The sequence below is a fragment of the Diabrotica virgifera genome, chromosome 10, assembly GCF_917563875.1.
Source record: "Diabrotica virgifera virgifera chromosome 10, PGI_DIABVI_V3a".
Classification (NCBI taxonomy): Eukaryota; Metazoa; Arthropoda; class Insecta; order Coleoptera; family Chrysomelidae; genus Diabrotica; species Diabrotica virgifera.
Genome location: NC_065452.1, coordinates 104545976 through 104572770, shown reverse-complemented (window position 1 = coordinate 104572770; position 26795 = coordinate 104545976). Strand labels below are relative to the sequence as shown.

The 26795-nt window shown below is 33.5% G+C and overlaps 1 protein-coding gene across 5 annotated transcripts in view; it reads left to right on the top strand.

The window, feature by feature from the left end:
• LOC114333446 (uncharacterized) overlaps positions 1-26795 on the top strand; it is a 346961-nt gene that overhangs the window by 310820 nt on the left and 9346 nt on the right. For all 5 annotated transcript variants that reach the window (XM_028283317.2, XM_028283318.2, XM_028283319.2 and 2 more), the window contains 4 exons: positions 789-1140; positions 13185-13540; positions 18791-18909; positions 18964-19142. In XM_028283317.2, the coding sequence (XP_028139118.1) occupies positions 789-1140; positions 13185-13540; positions 18791-18909; positions 18964-19142 (1006 nt within the window). The remainder of the gene's footprint in view (positions 1-788; positions 1141-13184; positions 13541-18790; positions 18910-18963; positions 19143-26795) is intronic.

The following is a 26795-nucleotide window of genomic DNA, read 5'->3' as shown; positions in this document are numbered from 1 at the left end:
TTCATTTCACTTATTCCCCGTTAGAGGGCGTTCTAACCATACTGCGATATAAATTGTTTTAATTTATATCGAGAAACTACGGTAGTAATGGTAAAAATATGTCTTCCTCAGAGCCTCCTTGACAACAGGTAGACCTAGAAATAGTACTATCGGGGGATGGAGGAAGACAGATTTTAATCAAAACAAAACCGTAGATTTTCTTATTTTACCGGAAGTATTTCTATTTATTGTTACTCTAGCCAACAATTTAAATGATTAGTTATATCGAAATTAAGTATAACAGTAACAAACATCAATGTGTTGGGGTTGAAAGTTAATCTAGCTTGAATGTTAAAGGTAAAAAATATCAAATGATTGTATAAATCAAATACCTACGATCAAATGGGTGTTTCAAATGTGTGGGAAACGATGGTTTGTCAATAAAGTAAGTTATGGTGAATCAATAAACTTAGAAGGTATAAGGCCATGTATGGTAAAAAATATTTGGTCCTTAGAAATTTTAATCTGTACATTTTTTAATATAAGTGATATTAAGGCCCTTTACGTGGAAAACTGTCTTATTCTAGCATATTGTGGGGAACCTTCAGTTTGCATTTATTAATTGATTATACTTATTTCAGGTTAGCAGCACCGATGATAAAATTTTTATTTTGAAAACGTTGTGTGATGTAGCCCGAAAGGAATTTTTTAAATTAAATATACCTTTTATAAAGGATTTTCATTAATTTTTTTGTGATTAATGGCATATAGCCGACTATTGTACCTTTTACTAATCGTAAATTTTGTAGCAACACTCAGATTTCTTAGACCAAGACTCAGAAGTACTGAAAGTTGAACAAGAACTTCGCCAGCTGGAACTGGAAGAACTGGAAAGACAACGCGAAAACATGTTATTTCGAGAGAGCAGAGCAAAAGCACATCTTCATAACAGACACTCTTTAGAAAATCTAGCGGACAAAATGTATCCATGTTACTTATATGAGAACCATATGGACTGTCGAAAATCGATGCCTGAATTAGCTATTCAAAACGCTTCTCTTGATTATGGACGATCCTTACCGACAAATCAAAGCTGTGCATACGAAAATATTAGAGATTTAGAAATGAGAGGATACGTCCAACCTGGAGCGCTCGTTGATGGTGAGTAGAGAGTATCAGAGTTGCTTATAACCCCGCACTATACTTTATTTGTTTGAAAGTGGCAGCTCATTACAAACGCAAATCTTCACTAATTTGTAAACAGCTGGTAAAGTGGCCAAACTGAACTCACTCCAAATTATATTCTCTCCTGATAAAATGTATTTTTAGATATTATTTTTTAAAGAGTCCACCCTGCTCTCATAGAAATAATACAAACCGATGGATTATGTACCTAACAGGTATGAAAATTGTGACGATAATATAATTTTATCGTCTAGAGTACGCCAGTGAATTAAGTAAAACGTGTTTTTGTACCGTCTTGGACGATATAAAAGTCGGAACGAAAAGCCTAGTTGATTATTATATATATTTGCAGCGGCATAGAACTTTTGATTTACTTTCCCTTTGCCCTTTCCTCGTTTGCCTTCTTTTTGCTCTGACGTTGTATACTTATTGTTTGCAAAATTTTTAATTTTTTAATGTGTACTTAATAACTGTAAAATTATATTAAGTAGTATATATAACTCACGCCATTTACTTGGTGTCTGTTTCTGTTTTTGTTTTGTTTGTAGTTTTTTACTATTTTTTGTTGTTTATTGTATTTTTTATTTTGTATAAGCTTTGTCCACAAATTGTTAAAATTTTTTGACAATAAAGCATACCTTACTTACTTATTATTCTTGGAGCGTTGATCAAAGAATAATAAACAGCAACGAGGTATAAGAGGTGAGTTTATGTAGGTAGTATTTCCCGACCATTTTCCGCTGTCGTTTTGGCGAGCTGAGCGAATCCCGACAGTTTTCCTCTTACCTATCCTTTTACCTATCCTTATACGAGCGGTGATCGTATATTCCTAATATATCTTTTCATCTGGCTAGCTGAGCGAGATTCCCTTTCTTCCCTTTCCTTATACATTCATGTCGTATTAATAAAAGCAATTCCTATTTCACGCGATCGTCAAAATCATTCATTCATGTACAAAATATCGTCACATCGGGGCGAACAGAAAGCTCGATGCGTGAATTATAAATATATTTTATTAACGAAATTAACGAGTAATTAAGGCTAATTATCTTATCTTTTGTATGTTTTGATTCCAAATAAAAATGTCTTAAAAAGCGAACTCTTTTCTTCGACTGATTTAGTTACCTGGAGCAACAACGCAACGACCTCATTACATTGAGGTCTAACTAGTTTGCTGATTTAAAAGCAAGGTTGAAATCCTCCGTAAAATTGTTCCAGTTTTCCCAGGAGTCGACGTTGTTTCGGAACCATAGTATCGCTTTTCCCCTAAATACTTCTGGTAGTGCTTTCAATAAAGCATCGTCTCGAATCCGGTAACAGCTTTTTAGTTCGTATAGCCTCTCCAAAAATTCTGTGGGGTCTTTGGATCCGTCAAAATGTAAGCCCCATTTTCTAACTGTGTCCATTTTCTAACTTGACTGTGTTCATTTTCCGTTTGTGTATCGTCTGTTTTAGGATCCTCAGTTTCGATATTGGTAACTGTGCCGATCTTTTTTGAGCGTTAATGTAAGACCATTCTTGATCGAAGATCGTTTAATTTACCTGTCGTATCTAAGTTAAATTTTGCCATAACATTGCTTAATTCCTCTTTCTTTAATTTATATACCCAGCCTACCGTCTCATCCGCTATTTCTAAGCCTAACATACCTTCTGATTCCGCCATATTTATAATATATTTATTTAAATGTCTTAAACCCTATTAAAATACATACTCGGGCGCCAATGTAATGAGGTCGTTGCGTTGTTGCTCCAGGTAACTAAATCAGTCGAAGAAATAGTCTAAGAGCTAGTGAATCCTCCGACTAACGGTCCTCCTGTAAGGCTAGAAATTTGTCTAGTGATAATTCATAGCACACCAAGGCTAAAAACCATGATCTGGCAGGTATCAGCCGTGCACGTGTATCTACCAGGTGAATCGAAAAGTGGAAATTTTGGGGGGTAAAATAAACTTTCTCCTGTAAAGTTTAAATTTAAGTATGTGTTTGAGTAAGTCATTTAGAAGAAATGTGTACAATGACAGGCGATTCTGAAGAGCATAAGACCTTGCCAGGCGAGGGGAAAGATTAGGGGTTTTTTATAAAATTATTTTTTTTGCATCGAACAAAGTTTTTTTAGGTTTTTTGAATCATTCCAAACAGAAAAGGTCCTTAGTGACTTTTCTCTTAGGTTAATAGTTTTTGTTATATAAGCGATTAAAAATTTTGAAAATTGCGAAATCGGCCATTTTTAACCCTAAATCGGACATTTAACTAAAAATTTCAATGTTGCCAAGGTAGGTAGATATTCTTTAAACATTGATTAATGAAATCCTGAAGAGTTTTTTTGCAATACAATATCGAAAACCCCTTTGTTTTTTAATTGCTAATCAAGCGGGCGCGACACTGTAGTATAAATGAGGACGTTTGAGTTTGCATAAATTCATTATCTCGATAATGGGCAAATTTGAAGAGAAATCCTCAGACAGGTCGATTTTTATTTTTAAATTAGGACTTTTTGGCATATATATATAATACTAGTAACGTCTTCCATCTGGGCGTGATGACGTAATCGATGATTTTTTTAAATGAGAGTAGGGGTTGTGTGAGTGCTCATTTGAAAGGTTATTTAATTCTCTATTCAGTAATATAAACCTTAACATAATTATTTTTACAGGGTGTACTAACAATTTTTTTCTTCTTTTTGTCTAAATTAATTTAATAAAAAAAAATTTGTACACCCTGTATAAATAATTATGTTAATGTTTATATTACTGAATAGAAAATTAAATAACCTTTCAAATGAGCTATCACACAACCCCTACTCTCATTTAAAAAATCATCGATTACGTCATCACGCCCAGACGGATGACGTCACTAGTATTATATGTATGCCAAAAAGTCCTAATTTAAGAATAAAAATCGACCTGTCTGAGGATTTCTCTTTAAATTTGCCCTTTCTCGAGATAATGAATTTATGCAAACTCAAACGTCCTCACTTATACTACAGTGTCGAACCCGCTTGATTAGCAATTAAAAAACAAAGGGGTTTTCGATATTGTATTGCAAGAAACTCTTCGGGATTTCATTAATCAATGTTTAAAGAATATCTACCTACCTTGGCAACATTAAAATTTTTAGTTAAATGTCCGATTTAGGGTTAAAAATGGCCGATTTCGCAATTTTTAAAATTTGTAGTCGCTTATATGTCAAAAACTATTAAACTAAGGGAAAAATCGCCAAAGACCTTTTCTGTTTGGAATGATTCAAAAAACCTAAAAAAACTTTGTTCGATGCAAAAAAAATAATTTTAGGAAAAACCCATAATCTTTTCCCTCGCCTGGCAAGGTCTTATGCTCTTCAGAATCGCCTGTCATTGTACACATTTCTTCTAAATGACTTACTCAAACACATACTTAAATTTAAACTTTACAGGAGAAAGTTTATTTTACCCCCTAAATTTGCACTTTTCGATTCACCTGGTAGATACACGTGCACGGCTGATGCCTGCCAGGTCATGGTTTTTAGCCTTGGTGTGCTATGAATTAGCACTAGACACATTTCTAGCCTTACAGGACGACCGTTAGTCGGAGGGTTCACTAGCTCTTAGACTAAAAAGAGTTCGCTTTTTAAGACATTTTTATTTGGAATCAAAACATACAAAAGATAAGATAATTAGCCTTAATTACTCGTTAATTTCGTTAATAAAATACATTTATAATTTACGCATCTAGCTTTCTGTTCGGGCCGATGCACAGTGGTTCCAAATGCAGAAAACGTGGTCATGAACCTTTAAAAGCGTATATTGTTTATACATTTTGGAATTACTTTCGTTCTTAAGAGTTTTTGGCATCGCTGATTACGAATCTGGCATTATTTTTTCTGAAAAACAAAATGGCGGATCCAGCATGGCGGAAAGAAATTGAAAATATCAATCAAAAAGGAAAATTTTTTTCAAATTTGGTAGGTTAACGTCGCTGATTACAAATCTAACATTACTTTTTTTAAACAAAATGGCGGATCCAATACGGACGAAAGAAGTTCGAAAATTTTATTTTAGCCTCATTTTTGTGTAAAATGTTATACTATAAGGGACTTTTAAAACTGCTGATTACCAATACATTTTCTTTATGAAGTACAATATTCAGAACGTATTACTTATGTACAACTGTCCATACATACTCAACAATCGCCAGAATCATGTAATATGCGTCATTTCCCACTTTTGTATTCAAACAACTGCCAGCAATGCATAGGCAGTTATAGGCAGCTAAACCAAAGTGATTCTGTATCTCCATACTATATATTTTAAGATTAATAAACATTAGTCGCAGAATTATGCAGAATTTTGTACTTTTTGAATGCATCTGTACAAAATTTTAATTATTTCAAGTATATTTTCACTATTTAACCTCCTCAGTCCATAGGTCCAGCCAGCTGGACAATGTTTACTAATTTATTACACAGTGACTATTCGGGACCGGCATCGCTGCATCCTATATTGCAGCATATTGGACTTCCTATTTATCAGTCAAATTTACTCATTTGAAAAATTCGACAACAGCGCCTACCTCGGTAGTTTGTTGTTACATGTGGTGAAACTTTTTAAGCTATGATTGTGGCTCCACAAAAATACAGTAAGTTGTAGTGTTTTTCTGTACTTTAAAGTATTGATTGTTTTTAATGTATGTTACTTGATGATTGGACGTATTTGTGGTAAATATATATTTGAAAATAATTACAACTGGACACGTTAGCGGTCCTCTAAACTGTTTGTCCAGCATTTTGGACATTGGGACTTAGCCAAATATGTTACCATACTCACATTTTTTAAGTTTAGTTACAGATAGTAAAAGGATATTGATAGAAAGTGCATTGGAGGCTATTTTGACAGATAATGATTTTTCGTCAGTGAAGATAGCGATAATGATCAAAGGAAATGGATTTACAGGAATTTAATCGGTATGTTGGAAGGTCTAGATGGTAAGCCTGCAAGTGGGAGATAAGCTAGTGCGTCTATTTCAAGAAAACCAAGACATCTGAAGATGAAGTGCCCATAATTCCTGTAAAAAGATCTACAGTTTTCCAGTTACCGTCTATAGATGTAAGAAAAACCAGTAATGACCATCTTCCAATATCCTCTGTCAGCAATAGAAATTCTTATCCCGTTGCCTAAACCTCTTGAATGCACTAAGAAGATGAGATTCTTTTGTACAAAATGCAAAATGTATATGTGTATTTCTCCTGACCAGAATGTTTTTTCAGTCTCATACTTAAATTATATGAAAGCTAACTCCTGATGTCCATTATGCTGGACCTGTCATATTATGTCTGTCAAATAATTTTTTTCTAGTTTTTATAGATTTGCGTTTATTGTTTTCACAAATGAGGAGAGAAAATAGAAAATATTGTTAAAATATTTTGGGGCTGAAGAGGTTATGCATTAACAAATTTAAGGCATTTATTGTTAATAAATGTTAATTTAAGTTACATCTTGCATTACTACATACTTAAAAAATAAGAATATGCTTTACAGCGATAAAATTGATAAACTACAAAACGTTTTACAGCGTTTTCAATATACGCGTTTTTTTCACTTTCTCTGCCGGCCAAAATAACCCCGGACATGGCCCACTTGTTCCTGAGTTGTGAACCAAAATACATCCAGTCTGATCCTCATACCTGCGTATTAGGACTCTACGATAGTATGAGAAAACAACTGTAAACATGAAAATCCCTAAATAAGGACTCCTTTTTTCGCCTCATGACCACGTTTTCAGCATTTGGAGCCACTGTGCGATGTGACGATATTTTGTACATGAATGAATGATTTTGACGATCGCGTGAAATAGGAATTGCTTTTATTAATACGACATGAATGTATAAAGAAAAGAAAGAGAAGAAAGGGAAGAAAGGGAATCTCGCTCAGCTCGCCAGGTGAAAAGACATTAGGGATATACGATCACCGCTCGTATAAGGATAGGTAAAAGGATAGGTAAGAGGAAAACTGTCGGATTCGCTCAGCTCGCCAAAACGACAGCGGAAATTGGTCGGGAACTACTACCTACATAAACTCACCTCTTATACCTCGCTGTTGTTTATTATTCTTCGATCAACGCTCCAAGAATAATAATCAACTAGGCTTTTCGTTTCGACTTTTATATCGTCCAAGACTGTACAAAAACACGTTTTACTTAATTCATCGGCGTACTCTAGACGATAAAATTATATTATCGTCACAAAATCATGGTTCAGTGTTTAAGAATCAAAAAGGGACCGATTTATATGTTAAATAAAATTAATGTTATAGAGGATATATATCGTCGTATTGATATCTAACATTTAAACAATGTGCATAAATTAAAAACTTACTGTTTTACTTATAAATTATGGATCTCTTCCAGTTCTTTTGTGTAAGATTCGTTGTCCGGCTCGATTGGAATGATTATAGATTGACAAAGTTCTTCAATGATATTATCACCAGTACACGATCTTTCTTCCTCTTTTTTTTATGTAGTTTACGGCATTGATTCAGTTATATTTCGTTACGTTTCTTATGGAATTTAATAAAAGTTGTTTGACATCCTTCAATTTAAAAGTTGTATTTTGTCTGGCCACTTCACTTTGTACTTGAGCCCATATTAACTCTATTGGATTTAGTTGACAATGATAAGGTGGCAAACGTACCGTTATTTCTTTTGTTTTTGCCATTTTGTCAATGACATATTTTTTATAGTACGATTTATGTTGCCTTGCAATTTCGTTTTAAGCATAGTCTGATCATACGGTATTGTTTTGTGTTGGAGCTAGTCAATTATATCTACATTTTTCCATGAGATCTTCGGTAACTTTTTCACTAATGTCGAGTGATAGCTGGCGTTATCGAAATCAACGACTACATTATTTGGTAGAAAATTCAATATCTGAGAAGTAATCCTCAATCGAAGGTTCAAATCGAAGTTTATTTCTTCATGGTAATCTTTAGTACATTTTGAAACGAACTCAAATAAATCATTATCCGAAAAACCATGTTCGCTACCAATGTGCCTGATTATTAATCTTCGATCCATTCCTGCGGGAGCATTTAAACTTAAAAAACCAATAGAATATCCTTAAGCGGAAAACACACCGAAGCGATGTAATTTGTAGCTATTTTAGGACGATAGACTCAGTAAAACACAGGTTAAAAATAAAGTAAATATATTTAAGAAAATTATATACAGTTAAAATAAACAAAGTAAAATATAATTTTATCTTCTGCAAAGGAAAAACAATATTATTATACTCATTACTGTCATCCTAACATAATAGTAATATTAAAATGATACGATAAATAATACAATATATACAATAACAACCTCGCTACGTTAAATCAACATAGCCATATATTCCGATCCGGAGATACCGCATTTCACTTCAATGGTGACACGGCTGAACGGCGACACGCAGTCACTCGTTCCTCGCTCCTATCTCCCACTGCGATAACGGCCATGGCAAGACTCCACGTCACTAGTGTGGCGTCCACCTCGGCATAGTTCCACCTCACATACGGTGCATCTCTGCCAATCGAGCTATTGCTAGTTCAACACGCTAGTAACAACTGATTTTCTCATTCTCCTGGTTCGTCTTAAATATGCTCTCGATGCCCTCTCCTTCGGTTTCCTCCAGCGGTGCTATGAAGAAGGAATGCGCCAACACGGACACTCTTCCGGTCGTCTCTGGTAGATCAGCTCATCGCTTGCCGTGGAATCATATCGTTACAGCGATAACGACGCGATGGCGTTCACGATGGCGATCGCGATTCAACTCGTCTGAAACAAACAAGTGAATCAGCACATACTTGTCGCGATCTGCTGGCGATCAAAGGAATTTGTGCAGCGTTCTGACTGCGATCGCGGCGATATAACTAGTTGAGCGTTCAGAACGCAGCAGGTTACATTTATCGCTGGTCGCGACGATGCAAATAAAAATAGATATCTAAAAATTTATTGAAATTGTAAAAAAATATGATATATTCTTCGACCTGTCCCACCCGATTATAACATACGTATTAAAAATAAATATTTCGTCAAATATTTCTAAAATATGTATAGAAACGGTCTATACATCCCTGCGAAGTTCTGGGAACAATTTATGAAATTCTCCTTATTGCTTGTGCCCCAGGTTAATGTCATGTACATACCCAAACATCTCTTCTTTTTCTGCAAAATAAACTGCATAAATGTCTTCATTTGTAAATGGAAAAAATTGAAAGCCCACGCATACCTTTTATTAAATTTCTTCCTGTATCCGAATTAATTTAGAATAATGAAGGGTAAATTACATGCCTTCAAATTAGATTAAATTGTCTTTTTTCATCCAACAATACTGCAACAAGCAGTGATTTGTAAATCGCATATTTTATACACACTATTTCCAACTGTATTATTTTATACTAATGTGTTCGGCTTCTACAGAAACCGAGATCGCCATCGCCATCGTGGACGCTATCGCGATCGTGGTCGCTTAGCGCTGTTTCACATTATAAGAATTTAAACGTGCGAGGGTTAGAACGCACGACGACATTCCAATGGTGGCTCATGTAATCATATGGAGCCATTCTTACTAGACGGTGGTTGGAACGTTCGGTGAAGTCGCCGTGTTTATGTCGTCCCTTGCTACAACAAAACAGACGTCAGCCGTGATGTCTTTAAGCACTCAGTAGCCTAGGTGATTTAATGCATCCTTTCATATGATACTGTCGTTCAGTCGCACGAAGGTAGTTTTCCTTGGTTGTTTGGTACAATATTTTCATTTACACTTTGTGGCTGTTTGAAGTAGGTACATATAGTTTATATTATGATGTCTCAGATTGATAGTGAAATATTTTTAACATTAATTGAACCGAGACCTGTTCTTTGGGACAAAACAATAGAAATATATAAAGGTAGAAACTTGACGAGAAATGCTTGGAATGGTGTTAACAGTGAATTTGACGAATTAGGTGAAAGAAAAAACACATTTGGTAAGTTCAGCAAAATTAATTATATGTTACTGATAACAACAGTAATTAAAACTGCTAAGTATTTTATAATAAATTTTATTTTACATAGTTGCAATTAACGTTGAGTATAGAGGGTGTTCCACCAATATGTGTGAATATAAAAATATATAAATCGTATCTTTTTGCGTTCATAGGATGGACCCAATGAATTCGGTTCCTCTTACTTCTCTTTCTTCGACGATAAAGTAACCACAACGCTATAATTTACGCTATATTCTACGAAATTATATGTAGTTTTATAGGGTAAACGACTCATAGGGTGAAGACTGGAGTAGGGCGGCCGTCACGTCTTATGTGAAATTATCTAAAAACAACATTTAAAACGAGGGGAACAACATTTAAAAACGAGTGGATGACCGAGGGTCTTTTAAATTCTGTACATAAACAACATAGATTGTAATGTTGTTCTGAAGTTTTTTCCTTGTGGCATTTTTGTAATAAACTATTCTAAATGGGAAATAAGCCACAATTTAAATAATAAAATGATTTTATTAACGTTTCGACGCCCAAATCGGATGTCGAAACGTTATTAGAAGGACGTGTCTATGAAAACCATCAATTTCCATTGGTTGTTTTCGTTTATGTCCTTTTGGCTCAGTAATGTTTCCTTGTTTTCTTTCACTTAAAAATCTGTAAATGGTTCTAACATCTGTCATATCGAAGCACATTATTACCCGTTGTTAAAGGTTTTTGATGAACAAGGAAGTCATGAACATTTAACACAATAGTTTTGTCTCTCTCAGAGAATACGCACCATATTATTATGTAAGTTTAGCAGCAACAAATTGAGATGCCATTTTAACGCATGGGCTGCGGACACGTATCAAATTCGTCAAAACTTTCCCTTACTCGGTCGGCAGGTAGGCAGTTACCCCAAAGATGATTTGTCAAAGTCGTCCATGTCATTAATAAATGATTATCCTCTAATGAGACAAGGTATTCTATGAATGTAATGGTAAATATATGCTTTATAAATCCAATTCCATTCAAATTTATTAAAAGAGAGAAGTTGCCTGTTGAAAAAATTAAACAGCTGCAGTAAAATACAGGTAATTTTCTGCCTAAAATACAACTTTTACAAAATGTGTGCCTAGTATTTTCTTATTATTAGTGTTAAAACTTTTTAATTTCATGGGATCTTTTTTAAAGTATATGTACAAATTAATGCATAACTCCTAATTATTTAAACAAAAACCTTCTTTGGTTTCAACTTCATCCGTACGACATCGTTTATGACCTTGACGATAACCCTTAACCCTTAAACGCCCAAGGGTGGGTAAAAAATGTCCACCTAATGCGTATTCCCTTGTAACATATTTATTACGTGTTTAAAAATTTTCCAAAAATTATTTATTGTTAAAAAGACAGCCTTTTATCGAATGTTAAATTGGTTCTACTGATATTTTTGAAAATAAAAGTAATATCTTGAGTTAAATATGTGTGGGCATAAGAAGTACACACTTGGTAAAACTTGTTACTAAAGGTTTCTATTTAATTTCTCGTTGGTAGGAACATAATCTATATAATTATCGACGTATAATTACATAATCCACATAATTATCCGCCAATAAAGAGGCTGAAAGGAAGAATGTGGAGAAAATCGAAAAACCTGAATTACTGGCTTTTACTGGTATGTTAATTTTGATGTACATTGTAATTTTGTTCTAAGGTTTGTAAATTGTTTATATTAATATTTTAGAAGATGCTGTGTTTATTAAGCATAAGATTCTTAAGTTTAATCCATTTCCAACAACTGTCAATAAATATATTAGCTATTTTCGAGGTGGGCATTTTTTTACCCACCCTTGGGCGTACATGGAACCTAAAAAAGGTTGGGCGTTTAAGGGTTAACCTCTATTTTAAGATTTGCATTTATAATGAGCTGCCAGTTGCAATCAAATAGACTTTAGTAAATCAAATTGTACTTGTAAATGTCTAATTGTAAAATTTAATTTTTTCCGAAGCATTTTCGTACTATGAATTTAATTTCTCGATATTTCCTAGATAGACAAGGCGAAAACGGCGGGTTCGTTGGAAAAAATATTCCCATGAGATTTTTTTGCATAATCAGATTGATGAGACACCCCAGAATAAGGTTCAAGAAGTCGCCCACGCGAAAAGTGCTCCAAATTTTTTTAAAGAATTTTTTTAAACAAATTGTAAAAATCAATATTTTCGGTCCGGATAATTTTTTAGGTTTCCTGGACCATTCTGGACAAAAAAAGTCTCTTGTCATTTTTCTCTAAAGTTGATCGTTTTCGAGTTATAAGCAATTCAAAATTTGAAAAACGCGAAAATAGCCATTTTTAAGACTTAATAACTCGCTTAAAAATTATTATTATGAAAGTCAGAATGCGACTAATCAAAGTTTAAAGCCCCCCTGTATGATCCTGAAGTAATTTGTGTCAATAATTTATTACTAAGCTGTTATTTTTAATTATTAACAATGAGCGGTAAGATCGTATTGACGCGGCTGTAAGTGTGAGTGCGAGTAAGATGCACAATTGGACTGCTGGAATGGTATCTCTCTCGCACTCGCCATTGACGGCCGCGTGATACGTGTATGGCGCTCATTATTATTACTTAAAAATAACAGCTTAGTAATAAAATAATGACAAAAATTTCTTCAGGATCTTGTAGGGGGGACTTTAAACTTTGATTTAGTCACTTTCTGACTTTCATAATAATAACTTTTAACTGAGTTATTAAGCCTTGAAAATTGCCATTTTCCGTTTTTTTTTTCAATTTTAAATTGCTTATAACTCGAAAACGATCAATATTAGAGAAAACTTATGAGACCTTTTTTGTTCAGAATGGTCCAAAAAACCAAAAAAAAATTTCCCGCTACAAAAATATTGATTTTTGCAATTTGATGAAAAAAAAATTGTTAAAAAAATTTGGACCACTTTTCACGTGGGCGACTTCATGGGAATATTTTTTCCAACGAACCAGCCGTTTTCGCTTTTTCTAAGACCTCCTAAAGGAACTGTGTTTTTCTGCAGGTAACTTAGGTATACCAGTCGACAGCAGGAAATCAATGCCAGACCTTCAGCAAGTGTATAAGAAATCCAGTCCTGAACACCAGCGTCCCCTAGTCAAGCAAAGCACACGGATTCCTCTTGAACATAGAAAATCTATGCCTGAATTGCAGCTAGATATGAATCCTTTGGCTTTTAAAACTCCAAAAGCTTCAGCAATTCCGCCCAAGCCTTTGAGAGCTAAAGAATGGGCAATATATGACCAACAAAGTTCTCAACCAGTTTCCAAACAATTAGGTGTTCTACACAGACGTGACAAATGGCACCATTCTAAATCAAATAGTGAGGGTAGGAACTACAACCAACATTGGCTTATTCAGGTAAAAAAGCAAAAAAAATTTTGTACTTTTTAAGGGGAGAGCATGGTTTGAAATCAACATTTCAAACACATTTTTGTGATTTTTTTTAAACTATGGTACAACTATTTTATTTTTAAATCAAATAAGCATAAGTACAATTCAAAGAATATCCAAAAAAAATTTCAAGGAAAAATATTGAAAAATAAGGCCAACGGTGGCAAATTTTTACAGACACCTCCAAAAAAAAAATGGATTTTGCGGTGGACATCAGAACTCGTCACTGGATCATGTGAAATAAAAAATTCAAAAATATTTTATTAGCTTATGAGTTTCTCGAGGTAACGCTGTCGAGTTTTTTTATTTTTAACAATTTTTGAGTTTTTGGTATCACTCGAACTCGGAAAGTCAAAAAAGCGAAATTCCTTGTAACAAAAGGGTGAAAATCAACATATAAAGAAAAAATAAGCATAAAACCAAATATATCTTGACAGCGTTACCTAACGAAATGTGCAAAGAAAATCGATGCAAAATTTCAGGTGGATCGGCCGAGTAGTTTTTAGTTACAATGTCCACCGCCCTTGAAAGGGCAGTTTTGAGAAAAACGCGTTTAAAGTTTTGACAACTTTTATTTTCAATTCCTTTTTGTCTGTCAAATCGTAGAGTGATGCCCACCGGAATATGTTTTTTGAATCGCGGAGTAATCTACAAAAGAGAAGGGGAACAGCTGTTAAACATTTATCACTACGCTCAAGAGGGCTGGCGCGAAACCGCGGCAAAGCGAGTCGAAGGTAGGGATATTCAACATGCTGTATCTCTGGTAATTTTAGTCCGATCAATCTGAAATTTTCAGAGAGTATTCTTGTAGTTATTCACTTTCAATTACAATAATAAAGAAATCGAAAATTTTAAACCATCCTCCCCCCTTAACAGTATAGTTAAAATTAGGTTTCCATATGCAACTCTAATCAAACCAGAAACATATCTTGAACTTATTTATTGCAAATACTACAGTTAACATTGATCTTGTAACTTTAACGAACGAAAACAGGAAAAAATGACCTAATTTTGCAAGTCATTATTCATTTATACGTAAAAACATGGAAAATAAATAATTATACGAGATAATTAAAATTTTTAAGCGCGTCGCTGTTTTGAATGTATGATTTCATTTTTGATACGGCTGAAATTGCTATCCACACCACAGCCTCTCGATTTTTCTGTATTTATAAAATTTTAAATAAACATTTTAACCAGGATGCACAAAATAAAAAAGGGTAAACTTTATATCTACTATTTAAAAAAAGCAGACCTCAAAACTTCGTACTATTATTGTAAATGCCAGTCAACTTCAATCGATCATAACTTCGGAACGAATTCCGAATTAATTGAATTAAAAATTGAGTTATTCTATTTGTTTATTAGCTTAAAAATTGTACAGTTGTGCATAACTGCCAAGATATAGCAGCGAATATGATATAAAAATAATTTTTATAACGTTTTTCACAAATTGTTTAATAAAAAATTTAGGCCACTTTTTGAAGTGCCATAATAGTGAAATTATAACAAAAATCCACGAGGAAAATAAAATTCCTGTAGCTGGCTGTATACCATAAATCACAAAAAATACAGGATCCTTTGTAAAAGGTATATTTAAACGACCCCAATAAGGGTTACATCACAAAACAAAACGTTTTCGGATTAATAGGTAAAGGTAATCCATCATCGGTGTTAAGCCCTAAAATATCGGGTTATCGGTCTTATCAAGTGTTTTTAGTCTCATTCTCATTCGCACATAACAACAAAATTTCTTCAGCCAAACGAAACATACCATCACTTTCCAATTTTGTAAAGTTTATCTGTACTCAACAAATTAGATCAAATTATCAGTCATCAATACACTCACACATTAATCAATAACTTAGAATTGTACATTTATGTACATATTAAACAAATTCTGATATCGTAGACGTATTTCGTAAAAGGCCTTTTTAATAATTCTAAGTCTATTACCACATCTGTAAGATCCTAATGTGTTGCTGTCTGCATAACTCCTAGTACCTATTTATCATTTGTCATGTGCATATATTTAATCATCACACATTTCACAATTTTTACATTTATGTTCGAATATTTCTAACACCAATATATGGATCTTTGATAATGTTTTATTTTCATCATCAACATAAACTTTAAATTCGTTGGCTGAAGTAACAAAATAGTTCATAACGTCGCATTTACAATCTGTCACTGGCATACTTCCAAAGTTCTTTCACCTTTCAGTTCAGTTGACACTCAATTCTCAATATGTGACGTTCAATCCTTGCATATCACATCCACGTGGGTTAGAGTCCTGTGTTGCCCTGGGTTATATGCAGGAATATTTGCAACATCCATCTGTTTTAATAATAATATGTAGTATCATTTAAGATCTTGAAACTTTTAAAGGGTTTTCACCCATAACTTTTTGGTGGCTCACGCATGCATGCTATTGTAAGTATGGTAAGTTAAAGTACCGAAAAAGCAATTTCAAACGAATATAATTTTCTGTATCTCCGGATCAGCTCAATGGATTTTAATTTTTATTTTTCTAATTTGTATGTAATTTCTACGTACATTACAAATGTGCAGTTTGTTTATAAATTTATTAATTAATAAACAGTCTAATTTGTTTAAACAATTCTTGAAAAAATATTTGTTTACAAAAATTTATTTTTTTAATCAAAGTATCATAACTTTAATAAATAAAATATTTTTATTAGATAATTATTTATTGAAGATAATTTATTTATTAAAGTATACCTTAACTTTTTCTATGATTAATAACGATAGTATGATTAAAATCATGGATTTTTGGGAAAAAGTTATTTTTTCAAAAATGTTTAAACAAATTAGGCTGTTTATTAATTAATAAATGTCTAGACAAATTGCATATTTGTAATGTACAGAAAAATTACATACAAATTAAAAAAGAACGATCAAAATATATTCAGTAGATCTCGAGATATAGAAAGTGGTAGTAGTTTTAAGTTACCTTTTTTAGTTTTTGAACTCGTGCATTTGTCGGCTCCCAGCTCCCCCTTCACTTACCACGACTAGTCACCAATTGAACTACATTTTTAAAAATTCCTGTCATACCAGCTTTTCTAATGTGTAAAATGATTTTTCCTACGGACAATATTTTTAAAGTCATTCTAAATGCTTATAACTACAAAATTTCATTGGCATTAGTATTTTTGACTATATTAGATAATTTTTTTATCTTTTTTTTAGTACATTTGGATAGCATCAGTTTTCTACTTTCATTTGGCATACGCAGAATTGCCCTATCTTCATTATTTTCTGTCTTATGTTATTGCAAAATAAAGGTCTCTGGGATAAAACATTTGAAAAACTCTTAAACTAATTAATGGATCGGTCTCCAATTTTGAGGGTTTGTTAAGTTCCCCAATACCCAACTTTGGGTGAAACACTAAAGTGCTAAGGTAGTTTTAGTAAAAGTAGTTATTAACAAATACCGATTCTCACTTATTGTGCAGTTTGCGTAACAATAAATTAACTTTTTAACTTTTAAAAATCGGCATTTTGAAGGTTTTCAATGTTCTAAAAAACTAAATTGTGTAATTTTATGTCAACTATTTAGCTTTTGAATGGGGTGCAAAAAATCGAAAAAATCGCGATTTTTACACTAAATCGTTAATAATTAAAAACAGGACGCGAACTCTAGGCAGGAAACAGGTAGGTTTTCTTCCTATAGGTCTACAATAACTAAAAAATGAATGTGTGTGTACTTTGTACGCACGTAAGAAATTATACTTCTACTACATATTATGTGATTTTTAAGACAATACCAAAAATTTAAAAAAATAAAAGAATAAAACGCACACAAACACATTGAAAAATGCCACAAAGAAAAAATGATTTCTGAACGATAATAATTGTTGGCAAAAATTTTAAATACGCATTTTCTGAAAAAAAATTATATAACAAATATACTTACAATTATAAAATGCATAAAAAAATAAAAAAATAAAAACTTGCATCGGGAATCGAACCCGTGAATTTCTGGGCGCTTTGATTCGAAGCCTAGACTCACTCGTCCAATTCCACATTATTTGTCATGTGGAAAAATAGGGTAACTGAACGTTTTACTGTTTGACAGTTGTTTTGAATATAATTAAATTATGTAGTTTAAATTTTGTGGAAGAAAATATTAAAATATAACAAAACAGTAAAAAAACAATATATTAGATGAAGATTGGTAGAACTTTTGTTGGTAACCAAATTAAGTATGTAAATCAAAGCATTACATACCTACTAGATAAATAAATCTACGCCAAAAAATCATAATTTAAAAATAAAAATCGGACCTAATTTGGGATTTCTCTCTAAAATCCCCATTCTTGAGAAAATAAATGTACAGTAGAGCGTCGATTATCCGAGCAAGCGTTAGTAATTGACGCTTAAAATATCTTCAATTTTCTTCAATATTGTATCCAAAAATAATTATGTTGTTGCAAAGACTGCACTTTTTTGTTTAGTTGCTAGTTGTCATTATCAAGATATAAATAAATATGTAGGTATATAAATATGGCTTTTATTCACTTGTGGATAAATATGTATGACTATAAATATGTATCAATATATTGTAGTTCGATTATCCGAACAAATCGGTTTTCCGAACACCTATGTCCCCCAATTAGTTCGGATAATCGACGCTCTACTGTATTTCAACCTAATCCAAATGTATAATTACAATATGATTATAATAAAAACTACTTACCAAATTAGAATGAGTTTTCCTTGTCCAAAATAGTCCAAAAATATAGGTATATGAAAACTATTTAAAAAGGCAGTATAACTATTAACTAACTTTTGTTTGTTGTTTCTTTTCACACAAATTTTAAAACGCAACAACCATAAATAATCTAACTACAGCTGTGCCACAGCCGCCATATTGAATAATTTTTGACATGTCATTTGAACATCCAATCAGAACAAAGTTATAATGCGCCGGGATCATAGGTTTTAACATATAAAAATTCACCCTCATATCGCCGGTAAAGAAGTATAACTTCAAAAAGTAGTCAGCTACCTGGATCTTGTGAGTGTCCCGAACATGGTATATTTCTAGCTTATTACCCTGGAGTATATGTTATTAATTATTTCTTCATTTATCTTTATTACCTCTGTGTCATACTTACTTACAAATAAAAGTAATTTGTTTAAACATGAATTATTTCTATTATATTTATATTCTAATATATTTTGTAGGAAGCTGAACTGAGAAGGATATCTGACCAACAGAAAAATTTAGTAACTGCTCGACATCCAACAAGACCACGTAACCCAGCTAGAATAACTAACGAAATGATACAGCCGTCCGTACAAAGGTAGGATGACTAACTTAACAACAGCATCTTTAAAAAACAATTTTTGACTTGCAGGTCTGAACCAATTTACAAGGATGATTATATACAGAACACCTTTAGAAACCACCCTCAATCAGTAAATCACGCCTTACCAACAGTGGCCTATTCACCACCATCTATGCCTAAGGAGTCCCAGGATCGGATTTTGAGTGTTAGTGGAAAAAAGAAGTGTTCATATTGTGGAAATGAACTAGGTTTGTCATTTTGTAATTTTTATTAAAGCCAAAAATAATATTTTGTTATTCCTCCTATATTTTTTCTTCTTCTCTCTTGTATGTAGGCTTTAAAGCCTGTTTCTTCTTCAATATTAGCTCCCTAAATTGTTTAAATTATCGCACCATCTTTTTCTTGGGCTGCCAATACTTCTTCGTCCATTTGGTGACTTATCTCGTGCTATTCGTACTATGGTGGTTCGGGGTAGCGACCCCCGATGATGGGGTTGCTTAAGTTGAAACACTAATTACCGAAATATATTTATTTGGAACACTAAATATGACAGTAACTAGTTGGTGTCGGGATGGATAATGTCTCTACTCTCACCACGTCGGTTTCTGAATAATGAATAATCTCTTTCTTTACTTTCTACGTATCTATAAATAAATCCCAATTGTTTGTTATGATTGGCCATACTTAAATGTGACCGTGAATTACTAATAGTAACATAATTGCTGACTCCGTTGTTTTCAAAACGAGTGACCTACATTGCAGAAGCAATGTCACCCATTTACGTAATGTAAACAGTACATGTAAATAATATTTGTTTGAGACTTTTAAAAATTAAATAGATATGGATTACTCTTATTTTTTTGGATGCTAATATAAATCCTGTACAGTACTATCCTATCCTCTGCCATTCTACTATTGTGTTCGTTCCACTTCTGTTTCCGTTTTGTCACCCATGCATTTATGTCTTCTAAATTGCATGATCTTCCTATGTTTTCGCTTCTCTCCCTATCCAACAGACGTTTCCCTGATATTCGTCGGATTATTTTCATCTCTGTTGTTTCTAGTAGTCGTCTCGTTTTAGATGTGTCAGGTCTTGTCTCCGCCGTGTATGTCAATATAGGTTTAATTGCTGCTTTATAGATTCTTGCTTTTGTGTCTTGTCTTAGGTGTTTGATCATTATTTCCTGAAATCTAGGTTCCCAAGTATTTGTTTTTATCAGCCGTTTCTATCGGTAGGTACATCTCCCAAATGTATGTTTGTATAATATTTGTTTGGTATTTAGTATTTAGTCATTTTTATATCCATTTTTAGTCCATATTGTTCACAGAATCTGCTTGTCTTATTTAGTCGTAGTTGGAGTTTATTCAGCAGATCTTGCCATAATCACGGCGTCATGTGCATATATTATACAGGGTGTAACAAAAATACAGGTCATAAATTAAATCACATATTTTGGGACTAAAAATAGTTCGATTGAACCTAACTTACCTTAGTACAAATATGCACACAAAAAAGTTACAGCCCTTTGAAGTTACAAAATAAAAATCGATTTTTTCCGATATATCGAAAACTATTAGAGATTTTTTAATGAAAATGGACATGTGGCATTCTTATGGCATGAACATCCTAAAAAGAAATTATAGTGAAATTTGTGCAACCCATAAAAATTTTATGGGGGTTTTGTTCCCTTAAACCCCCCCAAACTTTTATGTACGTTCCAATTAAATTATTATTGTAGTTACCATTAGTTAAACACAATGTTTTTAAAACTTTTTGCCTCTTAGTACTTTTTGGATAAACCAGTTTTAATCGAGATGCGGCTTCTTTTTTAATATGTTTACATAAAAATTTTATGGGGGGTTTGTGCCTTTAAACCCCCCAAATGTTTGTGCACGTTTCAATTAAACTATTATTGCTGTACCATTAGTTAAACACAGTGTTTTTAAAACTTTTTTGCCTCTTAGTATTTTTCAGATAAGGCACCTTTTATCGAGATGTGGATTCTTTTTTAATATGGTTCAAAGTATACCTCAAACTGTAATTTATAAATAAATTTTCATATTATTACCAAGTCTCTAAAAACAGTACACAAATATGTGGTGGATTTGACAAATTATTCAAAATATCTCAAAAAAGCTAACTTCTCGAAAAAGTACTAAGAGGCAAAAAAGTTTTAAAAACATTGTGTTTAACTAATTGTGCCACAATGATAATTTAATTGGAACGTACACAAAAGTTTGGGGGATTTAAGGGAACAAAACCCTCATAAATTTTTTATTGGGTGCACAAATTTCACTATAATTTTTTTTAAGATGATCCTATCATGAGAATATCACATGTCCGTTTTCAATAAGAAACCTTAAACAGTTTTCGATATATTTAAAAAAATCGATTTTTATTTTGTAACTTCAAAGGGCTGTAACTTTTTTTAGGTGCACATTTGTACTAAGGTAAGTTAGGTTCAATTGAACTATTTTTGGTCCCAGAATATGTGATTTAATTTATGACCTGTATTTTTGTTACACCCTGTATTGTTAGTAGTTCTTCTGTTAACTATTATTCCTTCACTTTAATATAGTAATGCTTCTTTAAAAATGGATTCGCTGTATTCATTGCATAGTAGTGAAGACAGAATATATTCCTGCCTAACTCCTCCCCTCATATCAATTTCTGAACTTAATTCGTTATCTATTACAATTTGTGCTCTTTGATTTCAGTAAAGGTTTGTTATTATTCTAAAGTCCCTCTCGTCTATGTTTTTGTCTTTAAAATTTGGACTAATTTGTCATCTGACTTTGTCAAATGCTTTTTCAAAATCAACGTAACAAACATGCACATCCACATTTATATCCATGCATCTTTGAGGTATCACATTAAAAGCAAATAACGCCTCTCTGGTTCCTGATCCGTTTTTGAAGCCAAACTCACTATCATTTATTTTCTCTTCCAGTTTTTTTATTTATATGACCAAGTATTGTTTATAAAAATAATTTGAGAATATGACTTATTAATGATATTGCTTCGTATTCACTTCCGTCTTTAAGGTTTGTATTTTTAGAGATAGAAAGGTGAAGAGTTATTGTTTCGATATAATATGTCCTGTTTTGTATATTGTGTTAAACAAGTCTACGATAACGTCGAAGGTTTCATCATTTATGCATTTTAAACTTTCTACTGGGATTTGGTCTGGACCTACTACATTGCCATTTTTGCTATTTTTAATGCCATTTTAATTTCCACTTTTACTTACTTACTTAGTCCTAAGCCTTTCTACCTTTAGGTGTAAGGCTGGTGGAGTTGAGTTTGGCATTGTAGTCTCCATGCTTTCCGATCTTGCGTTAGGTTTCTTGCACTTTCCAATGTCAATCCCTTCTTCTCGACTTCTTTCCTGATTTCATCTACCCACATAACTCTTGGTCTTCCTCTTTTGTTTTTCCCCTGCACTCTCGTTTCGAACACTCGTTTTGTTAGCCTCTCGTTCGACATTCTACACACGTGCCCGAACCATCTAAGTTGCCCCTCCACTATTTTTTCATTGATTGGTTCTAGTTTTAGGTTTTGTCTAATTGTTTCGTTTCGTATTTTGTCTGTCCTCTTTCTGTTTGCTATTTTCCTCAGGAACCTCATTTCCATAGCATTGACTCTGGATTTTTGTCTCCCCGTCAATGTCCATGTCTCGTTGCTATACATGATTGTTGGTCTAACTACTGATTTAACGACTGCCGTTTTTACTTTCTCCGGTATCTCTTTTTTCCCAAAAAATGTTATTTTCATAGTGTTAATAAGCTTCCTGTTCGTCCCATTCTCTCGTTTATTTCCATGTCTTGTTTACCATTTGATTCGATTATTACTCCTAGGTATTTAAAATATTCCACTTGCTCTAGTTGTTTCCCGTCTAATTCTATTGCGTGTGTCTTCCTCGTATTTTAAATTATCATTGTTTTGTTTTGTTTGTATTAATTTTCATATTTATGTTTGGTAGTTCTTCTAGGATTTCAAGATTGTTCTGTAAGTCTTCTCTGTTTTCTGCTATCAATACCATGTCGTCTGCAAATAGTAGCTCCGATAGTTGAGTCCGTTTCATTTGCCAGTATCCTAATGTTAGTTTTCTCATTCTTCTCTTGGCTTTCTTTATCGCTTCATCCAGTATCACTGAGAATAGCAGTGGACTCAGCACGAATCCCTGTTTGACGCCTTAACTTGTAGTAAATTCTCTGGATTCCTCGTTATTGGTTCTTACTGTATTTGTATTATTTTTGTACATATCCTTTATTACTTCTATTATGTGTCTGTCGACTCCCCTTTCTTTTAGTGTCTTCCATACGTCCTTTCTTCGAATTCTGTCAAACGCCTTTTCCAGGTCAATGAAGCACATAATGTATCTCTCTATTCTTCTTGATTACCTTCTCTTGATTTCCACTTTTAATACCTATAAAATCACATCATTTTCTATTTCTATCTCCATCTGTTCTGTTCTATGGTCTTTAAACAATTGATTGAGTTCTGTCCATTTCTTTAATTTTTCGATAGTATTCAACACTAGTTTATGATTTGTACCTTTCAGTATTTCCGGTGATCTTTTTTTATCGTTGTAAGTTAATGCTTTAATTTTTTTGTGTGTGTTAAAACTATCATGTCTTTTCTGGCATTCTTCTATTTCTACGTATTGTTCTTTTAACGATTTTTCTTTCGCTGGCTTAATTTTGTATTTTATTTGTGTATCCACTTTTTGTTGAATCTGATTATCTTTGTTCCTATGTTGATATTGTTCTTCCATTAAATCCAAAATTCCCTCCGTTATCCATTGTTCATTTTGTATCTGGTTGGTGTTTGAATTTATTTTTGACTTTGATCTATTTCTGTCTTTATTAATAACCACTTTGTATCCGTGTCAGTATTTTGCAGAATTGGTTCTGTAACATTCATTAATCGATTATTGATGTCATCTGTCAGGTGTTGCCTTATGTTTATCTTAATAGTTTACAATGTCAATTTTATAGATGTCAACTTTGCGTTTTGTAATTGAATTAGTAATAATGGCTCTTCTATTTAGACGGTTCATCATCAATCAGCCAATCGCATCCACTGCTGGACATAAACCTCCCTCAGTTCTTTCCAGTGTTCTCTAGACTGGGCCGCTTGTAGCCAGTTTCTCGCTACTCTTTTTATGTCGTCGATCCATCTACTCGGTTGTCGTCCTCTATTTCTTTCATAGTTTCTGGGCCTCCATTCCATGATTCGTCTTGTCCACCGTCCATCTTGTGTTCTAGCTAAGTGCCCTGCCCAGTTCCACTTAAGCGTCGTAGTTCTTTCGATGGCGTCTTGAACTCCTGATCTTTGCCTCATTTGTTGGTTTGTTATGTGGTCTCGAAGGCTCACGTTCAGCATTGCACGTTCCATGGCTCGTTGTGTTACTCGGGTTCTTGCCCGAGGAGTTTATTCTCAGATTTTTGCGTCAGCGTTCAAGTGTCTGCTCCTTAAGTTTGAATAGGCAAAACATTGGTTATAAACCGTTCGCTTGGAGCACATGGGAATTTCATTTTTTAGAATATGGCTCACTTTGCCAAGTGCTGCCCATGTCAGGCCTATTCCCCTTTGTATTTCATGTGTTTGATTGTCTGCTTATTTTAATCTCGTGTCCCAAATATTTGTTGTATGGTATTATTGTCAATAGTTAATTTCAACTCATTACGAGATTTGTCATAAGTTTAGTTTTCTCACAGTTTATTTTCAATCCTACTCTCTCAAACATAGTTTTAAACGAACGTATCATAGAAACTGTATCCTGTAAGTTATTTGCGATTAATACAACATCATCTGCAAGCCTCGTCTGATTTAATCTTTCCCAATCTATATTAATACTCATATCTTGCCATTGAGTGTTCTTAAACATTGACTCTAGAGCTGCCGTGAACAATTTTGGTGAAATATTGTCTCCTTGTCGTACTCCTCGACCTAGCTGAATTTTTCTGTGTCTTCGTGTATACTTGATGTAGCGTTTGTGACGATAATATAATTTTATCGTCTAGAGTACGCCAATGAATTAAGTAAAACGTGTTTTTGTGCCGTCTTGGACGATATAAAAGTCGGATCGAAAAGCCTAGTTGATTATTATTCTTGGAGCGTTGATCGAAGAATAATAAACAACAGCGAGGTATAAGAAGTGAGTTTATGTAGGTAGTAGTTCCCGACCATTTTCCACTGTCGTTTTGGTGAGCTGAGCGAATCCGACAGTTTTCCTCTTACCTATCCTTATACGAGCGGTGATCGTATATCCCTAATATGTCTTTTCATCTGGCGAGCTGAGCGAGATTCCCTTTCTTCCCTTTCCTTGTACATTCATGTCGTATTAATAAAAGCAATTCCTATTTCACGCGATCGTCAAAATAATTCATTCATGTACAAAATATCGTCACATCGGCCCGAACAGAAAGCTCGATGCGTAAATTATAAATATATTTTATTAACGAAATTAACGAGTAATTAAGGCTAATTATCTTATCTTTTGTATGTTTTGATTCCAAATAAAAATGTCTTAAAAAGCGAACTATTTTCTTCGACTGATTTAGTTACCTGGAGCAACAACGCAACGACCTCATTACATTGGCGTCCGAGTGTTTATTTTAACAGGGTTTAAGACATTTAAACAAATATATTATAAATATGGCGGAATCAGAAGGTACGTTAGGCTTAGAAATAGCGGATGAGACGGTAGGCTGGGTATATAAATTAAAGAAAGAGGAATTAAGCAATGTTATGGTAGAATTTAAATTAGATGCGACAGGTAAATTAGACGATCTTCGATCAAGAATAGTATTACACTTACGCTCAAAAAAGACCAGCACAGTTACCAATATCGAAACTGAGGATCCTAAAACAGACGATACACAAACGGAAAATGAACACAGTCAAATAATGCACACAGTTAGAAAATGGGGCTTACATTTTGATGGATCCAAAGACCCCACAGAATTTTTGGAGAGGCTATACGAACTAAAAAGCTGTTACCGGATTCGAGACGATGCTTTATTGAAAGCACTACCAGAAGTATTTAGGGGAAAAGCGATACTATGGTTCCGAAACAACGTCGACTCCTGGGAAAACTGGAACAATTTTACGGAGGATTTTAACTTGGCTTTTAAATCAGCAAACTGGTTAGACGATTTGGAAGACCAAATCAGAACGAGAACGCAGAAAAAAACAAACGGTTTAAAGATTGTCTATTAGAGCTTCAAACGCTAATCAGAAGGTACGGCAAAATGGACAAAACACAAGAATTAAAAAAAATTGTAACGAGATTGTAAGGGTTTGCTCACTACGGAAACCAAAGGATGGTATCCTAGCCTAGAGCATGGTATCGTACTCTTCATATTCGTGAATTCTCGCATTTAAAATAATGCATTTATTTTACCTGGCGATCGAAACTATATTATCGATCGCTATGTAAAATAAATGCATTATTTTGAATGCCAGAATTCACGAATATGAAGAGTAGGATACTATGCTCTAGGCTAGGATACCATCATTTGGTTTCCGTAGTAAGCACACGCTAAGAATGTAACGAGGTCGTTGCGTTGTTGCTCCAGGTAACTAAATCAGTCGAAGAAGAGAGTTCGCTTTTTAAGACATTTTTATTTGGAATCAAAACATACAAAAGATAAGATCATTAGCCTTAATTACTCGTTAATTTCGTTAATAAAATACATTTATAATTTACGCATTGAGCTTTCTGTTCGGGCCGATGTGACGATATTTTTTTTGTACATGAATGAATGATTTTGACGATCGCGTGAAATAGGAATTGCTTTTATTAATACGACATGAATGTATAAGGAAACGGAAGAAAGGGAATCTCGCTCAGCTCGCCAGATGAAAAGACATATTAGGGATATACGATCAC